This window comes from Trachurus trachurus (genome assembly GCF_905171665.1).
Source record: "Trachurus trachurus genome assembly, chromosome: 9".
Lineage (NCBI taxonomy): Eukaryota > Metazoa > Chordata > Actinopteri > Carangiformes > Carangidae > Trachurus > Trachurus trachurus.
The window spans coordinates 555,001-564,594 of record NC_139895.1 but is presented as its reverse complement, the minus strand read 5'-3'; the positions used below and the strand labels follow the sequence as shown (position 1 = coordinate 564,594).

Genomic DNA, 9,594 nt, shown 5'->3' with positions numbered 1-9,594 from the left:
GGTACAGATGGTATTTTCCACTTGTGACCTGGTATTTACCAGTGCGTTGTGTTCATGTGCTTTTGTTGTTGTACAGAGAAAATAAAGATGGTGGACACACAGATTCAGACTTGTTACTTGGGTAAAACCATAGATATATGACACGTGCGGCATCTACGTGTATATAGTAGCTATATCTATGGGGTAAAACAATCTTGGATTCTCTAGTTCATCTCTTACAGCAAGAAGATGAATCATCAAAACTCAAACGGTAAATATTAATATTCATGGAGATTTAGCACTGGCTATTTGGCTAGCTTTTTAAAAGCGTTGTTTTTACTCTACATGCACGCATACATAAAGTGAACAGCTGCTAACTGTTTTCTAAAGGCTTGCCTTGCTTACCATTAACCAATCTTGCGATGCTCGCCGCCATGTTGAAAAGGTCAAAGGTTATTCTCATCTCGGCAGCTCGGGCATCAAAAAATTCTACGAGTTGCCCAGTCGAAATAAATACCACATGAGAGGGTGTTCATGTGCACTTTTCAAGTCGTCTTTTGGTATTTACCATAATTACCATAGCACATGAAGGCACCATTAAGCGTGCATTTTTGGCTCCCATGAGGACACTTTAGCACGCGTTTTTCAACAATTGGGCCCCCCCCCCCCGGTCCCCCCCCCTGTGCACACCACTGGTCCTGCTCGTTTCACGCAGCCTCTCGCTCCTCTGTGAACCGGACCCTGAACGCACTCCTCTCCTCTCCTCTCCTCTCCTCTCCTCTCCTCTCCTTCCGTGTCCACGCTGTCCCCTGGATTTCCCTCCTGGCTCGATCTCCTCCAGGAGATCCACAGACGACTGACTGACTGACTGACTGTCGCTCCCAGGTACCGAGTTGTGGTTTTTTTCCCTCCTCCGTAACAAGGTTTTTTTCGTTCCTACTGTGTTTTTTGTTTCCCCGGAAACGGTGGGTTTTTTTCCCTCTCACGAAGAGTTTTTTTTCACCTTCAAAATAAAGTGCAGAGTTGAACTGAACTTTAGCTTATTGCTGTCTGCTACTGTGGTTTATGTTGTGTGAATACAGCTGTTTTGGGTTACATTTTGTGTTGCATTGAGTGCTTGTTGTTATTGATTTACTGGTTTTTCTGGGTTTAGGGAATATATATTTATATACATTTATATATTTATATAAATATATTTCCTTTGTGTGGTTTTTTGTGTATGATATTAACAGTGGGTAAAACGACAAAACAAAAACTGACTAAAAAAAAACATATCTTACGTACCAGGAGAGATGGTTGGCACCCCAAACCCCCCCAAACTCCCCAAACCCCCCCCCCCCCCCCCCCCCCCCCCCACTAAAACTCCTACTGAAACCGTCACAATACGGCTGCTCAGAGCAAGTCATTTAAATTCATATTAATATAGGCAAGGATAAAAACAACAACAACAACAGACAACAGCTATTTGTGGTTAAAACATGTGACTGCTGCAGGAAGAAAGGAGCTGGAGCAGCTGGAGCAGCAGCACGTGACCAGACACGTCACATGATATTATATAAATAAATAAATAAATAATGAGACTGTGATGAAACAGCAGCTTGGGCGTAACACACACACACACACAGACACATAGTGCAGCTGCTGAGGTCGGGTGTGGCCTCAGCAGCAGGAAGTGAAGGGGGAGGACAGGTAGAGTTACCTGCAGCAGCCCCTCCTCTCCCCTCCCCCACACCAACACACACACCAACACACCAACACACACACAGCTGCAGCTCCAGACTCTCAGCTGAAGCTCAGACCAGAGTCTCAGAGTCTCAGAGTCTCAGTCTCAGTCTCAGTCCTCTTCTGTTCCAGCAGCTTCAGCTTCTTCAGCTTCTAAACCAACGCTCACGGTGAGTTTCATCTGTTCATCCTCAGTCTGGGTTTCACCAGGTCCAGGACCAGGACCAGGACCAGGACCTGGTCTAGTCCAGGTCAGGTCCAGGTTTAGTTCAGGACCTGGTCTAGTCCAGGACCTGGTCCTGGACCAGGTCCTGGACCAGGACCAGGACCAGGACCTGGTCTAGTCCAGGTCAGGTCCAGGTTTAGTTCAGGACCTGGTCCAGTCCAGACTGGGTCAGGGGTGTTGGGGTCTGTGTTCGTCCTCAGTTTCTCTCTGTTTCTGATGAGACGTTTACTGAACGTGGGCTTTTTCACCGTCGATGACGCTGCTGCTGGTTCGACTTAAAACGGTTTAATCCTGAACCAGCCTCACCCTGTCTCACCCTGTCTCACCCTGTCTCACCCTGTCTCTACCTGTCTGTCTCTACCTGTCTGTCTCTACTTGTCTCTACCTGTCTGTCTATACCTGTCTCTCTGTCTCTACCTGTCTGTCTCAATGCAATGGGCTTTATGCAGCTCCACTACTTCCTGAATTAAACCAGCTCCTTTATTTCCTGTTTTACATAATTGGACCAACTGATGACTCCAGGTGAGTCTGAGTGTGTCTGTTGTTGTGAGGTCAGACTCACCTGGATTCATCAGTTGGTCCAATTATGTAAAACAGGAAATAAAGGAGCTGGTTTAATTCAGGAAGTAGTGGAGCTGCATAAAGCCCATTCAATTCAATATAGCTTTATTGGCATGAACAGAGATTTGTTTTTGCCAAAGCATTTTACACAATACTTGCACCACAACTGTCTGTCTCTACCTGTCTGTCTGTGAGGGAGGGGCAGGAGCTACTTCCTGTTCCTCTCTGAGTCTCAGACCTGGTCTGGATAGATCTGGTCTGATCCGGTCTCTAAGAGTCTTCAGGTGAACTCACTTCTTACCTGGACACGTCTCCATGGTAACAGATGCTGAACGTCTCACCTGGTCAGGAGCAGCTTATGTTCCAAGCTCCGCCTCCTGACCAATCAGCTGTCAGGCAGAATGACATCACCGTTGTTAGGTGTGTGAGTGTTGTTCAGACAGGAAGAGACACAAACCTGTCAGCTGATCGTGTGACTGTCGAATCGATTACTGTATGTAAACGATTAGTTTAAAATGTTAAATGTTTCTCAAACCACCAGACGACATCGTCCTCAAATGTCTCGTTTTGTCCACAAACCAAAGAGAGACTCAGTTTATCATCGTAAAGGAACAAAGAAACCAGAAATATTCACATTTAAAGGGATAGTATCATTTTTATCAAGTGTGGTTGTATGATCTCCAAATAGCAATAGCAACGCCAGCCCATAATAGCCCTGCCCAGAGATTTACAACATACAGTGTTAGGCGCTAACCCTGGGCGGAGGGATACGTGAGTTGGTTAGGTCCAAATAAAAACTGTGTTTTTCCTGCACTTTGAAGGGCTGGAAAAAATTATATTATAGTGAACAATGGAACTGTGTATTTTTTTTCATGTAAAACCTCTTTTTGGCCGTGAAAATAGGCCGTTTCTTTGCGTCTGTTCACAACACTGTATGTTGTAAATTTCTGGGCAGGGCTATTATGGGCTGGCGTTGCTAACGAGAGGAGTGCAGAGAGTCTTCTACTGCAATTAAAGTACTTAGGGGCTATTTGGAGATCATACAACCCTACTTTAAAAAAATGATACTATCCCTTTAAGAAGCTGGAATCAGAGAATTTAGACTTTTTTTTCCTTTTTTCCCCTCCAGGTGACATCATGGTGTTCCACCCGGAGTTTGCGGCGGCCGGCCAGGGGGCGGGGCTTCAGGTGTGGCGGGTGGAGAGCATGGAACTGGTTCCTGTTCCTGTCAGTCAGTACGGAGGGTTTTACAGCGGCGACGCCTACCTGGTCCTACACAGCACCGAGACCAGAGGAGGAAGACTGCAGTACGACCTGCACTACTGGATAGGTAATATAGGCCTACTACTACTACTACTACTACTAGTTAGGGCCACGGGCCATCGCACCGGACACTGCTGTAGGGACGAAATTGCGTCCCTGCACACAATTTCGTCCCGCTACTAGTCGAATTATAGGCTATATCAAAACGTGCGGTTCGATCGGGATCGGTGTGCTATTTCTTTTCTCAACAGTTTACGAATTGTGCGCAAAATTTTGGATTGAAGTCAATGGGACGGGCGGAAAAAAAAGAGCGAAAAAGACCAATCATTGGAGTTTAACAAACGTCTACTGCTCAGGCATACTTTCACCTAGAGACTCCATTTAAACTTTAAACAGTAGACACAAGTCTTGTGTATTGTCGTATTACTCCACGTTTTGATAGGTCATATAGTTTTTGATCAATCCCTGATCAATGACCATGATCATTTTTGGAGAAATTATGAGAATATAATGGGTGTGTATTGCACGGAATGTTCGTGTCAGAGTGCGTGACATCATCGGTTAGAGTGGGAGAGATGCCAGAAAAACTACAGATTTTTTCTCTTTCCAAACTCCAAACGGCCACAATTTACACTCTACACACATAATTTTTTCTAAAATTTGTAGACAAACTTGTTCTGTTTCTCATCATCTGCTCAAAATATCAGAGAGACTTACAGAATTTGAACTCTGAGCCTCTAAGTGCGGCCACGTCTGTCTCTGCTCCTCATTAGGTGCGTTTCCATCAGCTGTTTAGATGCATCGAGATGTATCGCATCGGAAAATGATGATGGAAACGCCGTGATTCGCATTAAAATCCCCTGATTCGCACAAACTGAAATACGCTCGCTATGGCCGGGTTTTGGTTGATTCGAATGGGATGGAAACAGCTGTATGCGAATCAAGTGTGACGTAGCGCACTTTCACCCCATCTGCTCCCGTGTTACAGTTCACTCACAAGACAACATCAGGGTTTCCGCTGTCACACAACAATTAATTAATTGTGGCGCATCGCCACTGCAAAAAAAAGCCCCCACACACCTTCATATGTGATTACTGCACAGTTCTTCATAGTTCCTCCTCAGTAAAAACCAAACTTATCAATCAGCGCGTCCAGCGTTCATTAATAAAGTCTGGGGCGGCGCAACTCTCTCTCTCTCTCTCTCCCACACACACACACACGGGTCGCGTTATGACGGTAATAAACATGAGCTAAATCGCGCTATGTGTTCAAATCAGACCGTCAGTCCGTCCGTCCGGCCGGGGGCGGGGGTGCAAAGTCCATAGATGGAAACACACACGATTCGAATTTCTTTTAATGCGCATTTCCCAGTAATTCGAATCACTTTGGATGGAAACATGGCTATTGAGTCCAATACAAATATTTTCTGAGAGAAGCAGAACGGCCTGATGTTTTAAAACTGCCAGCGTTGCCAAAATATTTACTGTAGAAACACCAAATCGTACCACATTTTTCAGTAAGTCCTTAGAGCAACATTGATCTGTGTTTTGTTCTGATAGGAGTTACCGTTTTGTCATGCTAAGCCTAAATGTGAGACCGGTGCAGAGGCAGAAAATGGCTCTTTTTCTCCACGTTTCTGTCTGTCTCAGCCTGGGGGGCCCCTATCGCCGTGGTAACCACCTCAAGTTGCCGTGTGAAAAATCACATGTGAAGTTCATTTTTCTGTAAGGGTAGTAGGCTACTGCATGTACTACTACTACTACACTGACTATACTGACTAGACTCAGCTCTGGTTCTGCTCTCTGATTGGCCCGTTGCTCTGGTTCTGCTCTCTGATTGGCTCGTTGCTCTGGTTCTGCTCTCTGATTGGCTCGTTGCTCTGGTTCTGCTCTCTGATTGGCTCGTTGCTCTGGTTCTGCTCTCTGATTGGCTCGTTGCTCTGGTTCTGCTCTCTGATTGGCTCGTTGCTCTGATTCGCTGCTCTCTGATTGGCCCGTTGCTCTCTGGTTCTGCTCTCTGATTGGCCCGTGTGTCTCTAGGTTCCGACTGCTCTCAGGACGAGCGCGGAGCGGCGGCCATCTTTGCGGTCCAGATGGACGAGTTCCTGCAGGGGGCGCCGGTCCAGTACCGCGAGGTCCAGGGCCACGAGTCCAGTACCTTCACCGGATACTTCAAGACCGGCCTCAAGTACATGGTACTACCACTGTCCCACTGGTCTGGTTCCCATAGCAACCACACAGGAGCTGTCTTTGACACTTTACTGACTAGATGCTGCAGCTCTACTGAGTGGAATACGTCAACGCGGCGGCCATCTTGGTGAGGGGGAAGCCGTGTCTACTTCCTGCATCAGAGGTCTATCAACCATTAACATCACCACAACTCACTGAATATTAAACCAGTTCTCAAGCTGTTTGGTTTATTATAAATGTCAGGCATATATTTATGATACAACAAAAAAACATTTTTTGAAAAATTTTTATAACTGTTTTTTTAATGTATTAAACATACACTTCCATACTCAGACACACACCCACATGCATAAATACAGTGAAATGTGTTGTACAGGGTCTGACTGGTCTGACTGCTGGTCACACGTTTATATGTCTATGGTTTTTTATTTTTTTATTTAACCTTTATTTAACCAGGAATAATCCCACTGAGATTCAGAATCTCTTTTGCAACGGAGCAGCACAGAACATCCACATCAAGTACACACTTGGACAACATCAACAAAACAAACATGAAACATAAAAACAGCCCCGTATCAAGATGGCCGCCGTGTTGACGTCCGCTGAGAAGCAGAAGCAGCATCCAGTCAGTATATATATCTATGTTCGGCACTGATGGTGACATCACTTCCTGTTTGTCCTCAGAAAGGGGGCGTGGCCTCGGGGTTCAACCACGTGGTGACCAATGACGTGGATGTTCAGAGGCTGCTGCAGGTCAAAGGTCGCCGCGTCGTCAGGGCAACGGAGGTTCCCGTCGCCTGGGAGAGTTTCAACCACGGCGACAGCTTCATCCTGGACCTGGGAGAGGTGAGACGGGTGGAGAGGGGTGAGACGGGTGGAGGGGGGTGAGACAGGTGGAGAGGGGTGAGACGGGTGGAGAGAGGTGAGACAGGTGGAGAGGGGTGAGACGGGTGGAGAGGGGTGAGACGGGTGGAGAGAGGTGAGACGGGTGGAGAGAGGTGAGACGGGTGGAGAGAGGTGAGACAGGTGGAGAGAAGTGAGACGGGTGGAGAGAGGTGAGACAGGGAGGTGAGACGGGTGGAGAGAGGTGAGACAGGGTGGAGAGAGGTGAGACAGGGAGGTGAGACGGGTGGAGAGAGGTGAGACAGGGAGGTGAGACGGGTGGAGAGAGGTGAGACAGGGAGGTGAGAGGTGAGACAGGTGGAGAGAGGTGAGACAGGGTGGAGAGAGGTGAGACGGGTGGAGAGAGGTGAGACAGGGAGGTGAGACGGGTGGAGAGAGGTGAGACAGGGTGGAGAGAGGTGAGACAGGGAGGTGAGACGGGTGGAGAGAGGTGAGACAGGGTGGAGAGAGGTGAGACAGGGAGGTGAGACGGGTGGAGAGAGGTGAGACAGGGTGGAGAGAGGTGAGACAGGTGGAGAGAGGTGAGACAGGGTGGAGAGAGGTGAGACGGGTGGAGAGAGGTGAGACAGGATCTGAACCTGTCTCTCTCTTCTCCTACAGGAACTCATCCAGTGGTCTGGTTCCCATAGCAACCGCTTTGAGAAGCTGAAAGCCACCGTGGTGAGTTGTTACATCTACACACAGGCCGTGTAGTAAATCTCCCCCTAACTAACTCTACAGTGTGTTCAACATGTTGTAGTGTTGTTTGAATTCTCCGCCATTAATTTCATACACTATGTAGTGGACGACAAAACACCCACAATGCACCGCACCGCAAAACTGAGTGAACAGGCGATGTACACTACTTTCTACTCCCGTATCCCACAATGCAATGCGGTCGTGTTTTGCCAGAGAAGACGAGCAGCAAGCTAATTAGCATGTTAGCTAGGATTTCTTTAGGTTATTTAGCAGTAAACTCTTCGCTCCGTTTGCCTGAGCAGCAGGAGTTGGGCAGCAGCATCCCAACAACAACAGGCAGCATTAAATCAATCTGATAAAGAAACTGTAGTAGAATATGGAGGAAATACCAGCTAACGAGCTAAGCTAATAGCCACAGCTAACGAGCTAAGCTAACCTCTTACCACTCCTATAAATTCTGTAATATTCGCCTATCCAAGGCGTACCCAAAGTAAATTGAATGCTGTTCTTGAACTGTTTGGAGAATATGGATGGGCTTGGTCTCTTTTGAAAGGTATCACTCTGAAGTTTTTCCCCAAACTGAAATAATCACTATAAGTGCTACTATCATAGAGATATCTAAGTGGGAGCACACTGAATTAGAATGTTTTTATTCTCGCCTGAATTTTTTTGTTGCAATCAGATGCCTGAAGATGAGTGTGGCTGAGAATTTTAGCTGGAAAACACAATGGGACTACAGCATGAAGCCTTACCTGGCCCCAGTTCAAATTTGATTACAATCCTGCTAAAAATGAGTATTTTACACATGTTTTTCTAAGTGTATATCTAGGCGTTTTCCTAAAGTTGCCATTGAGAAACAATACATGCGCCAAAGTGCAGCTTTTGCAAAGTTACGCATGAAGATGGCAGTGCTGCCTTTTCCCAGGGACCGTGAATGCAGCACATCGTTCGTTTCGTAATCTCATTGGCTATTCAATGCTACAGTTTCCATCGGGATCGGTTCCTATTGGCTGAAGCCATTCAGCGCTGTCGGAGGGGATGTTCCTCATGAGACACAGCCACTCATTCGCTATTGCAGGCGGCAGCCGGGGACAGGGAGCTTGTGATTGGTCGAGTGAGCTGTCAATCGAAAGGTCAGAGGGCAGCGCCATTTTGTAAAGTGAAATAAACATTGTTTTCATGTAAACGCCGGACTTATGAGGAGAAATTAACGGATTTACTGGATATACAATGCGTAATTTCATAAAATGCAGCAGCGGGATGAGGTTATCTACCGGTACAACCGTGTGTTTTGGACTAAATACTTTACTGGATTGGATTTACTGGACTTTTCTGAATGTAACGACACCAAGTTTGTGGGGAAACCCTGTGATCCTGAGCCTGCCCTGACACAAATCGTGAGTTATATCGGCTTTTTACGAACTTTGTTAGCATGTTTATAGTCTGATTCGAGTGTTGCTGTGATGATTATATTTAGGAATGGTCGGCATATCTTTAATCACAAGAGTTTTAGCTTTCCAACGATATGTGGCATGACTATTTCAAGTGACTGGTGACATCCTCTATGACACCTCCCTGATTAAAACCCCCCCGGGGGCCCGCCGGCGGGCCGTCGGTGTGACAAGGGGCTAATAGCCACAGAGCAACAGTAGTCGACCAAACCAAACTTCTGATATTTCAACAGTTTATTGTAGAGAAACACAACCACACAGAATCACATCCTCTAATGTTCCTGCAAGTGTCCGGTTTTTATTATTTTATTTTTATGTGTCCGGTTTGTTTCATACGTCCATGGTTTGTTTACATGATTCTCGGTGCGTCTGCTATGTTAGCAGCAGTAGGCTAACACGCTAACACGCTAACAGCTGTAGCATCAGCTGACACAACCACGTCCAGAAAATTACCGTCTAGTGTCTGAATTCTCCTCCCGTTGTTCACTACATCGTCTACATGATGTAGTGGAGAGGGAGTGAGTGGATGATTTACAACATAGCCTCTGACGCTGCTGCCCATTGGAACGGACCGTCGCCGCCGCCGCCATCTACGTTTTGTTTTACCTCGTACTGTCGTTG

At 46.7% G+C, this 9,594-nt stretch overlaps 1 protein-coding gene across 2 annotated transcripts in view; it reads left to right on the top strand.

Moving 5' to 3' along the window:
• The first annotated feature begins 735 nt into the window (after nucleotides 1–735).
• LOC310991335 (gelsolin-like) overlaps nucleotides 736–9,594 on the top strand; it is a 24,097-nt gene continuing 15,238 nt past the window's right edge. The window contains exons 1-5 of one of the 2 annotated variants that reach the window (XM_083979004.1): nucleotides 736–864; nucleotides 3,618–3,818; nucleotides 5,792–5,946; nucleotides 6,626–6,787; nucleotides 7,445–7,504. In XM_083979004.1, the coding sequence (XP_083835130.1) occupies nucleotides 3,626–3,818; nucleotides 5,792–5,946; nucleotides 6,626–6,787; nucleotides 7,445–7,504 (570 nt within the window). In that variant the 5' untranslated portion in view covers nucleotides 736–864; nucleotides 3,618–3,625. Of the gene's footprint in view, nucleotides 865–1,818; nucleotides 1,872–3,617; nucleotides 3,819–5,791; nucleotides 5,947–6,625; nucleotides 6,788–7,444; nucleotides 7,505–9,594 lie in introns of those variants that run through there. The other variant, XM_083979005.1, reaches the window with a different exon arrangement.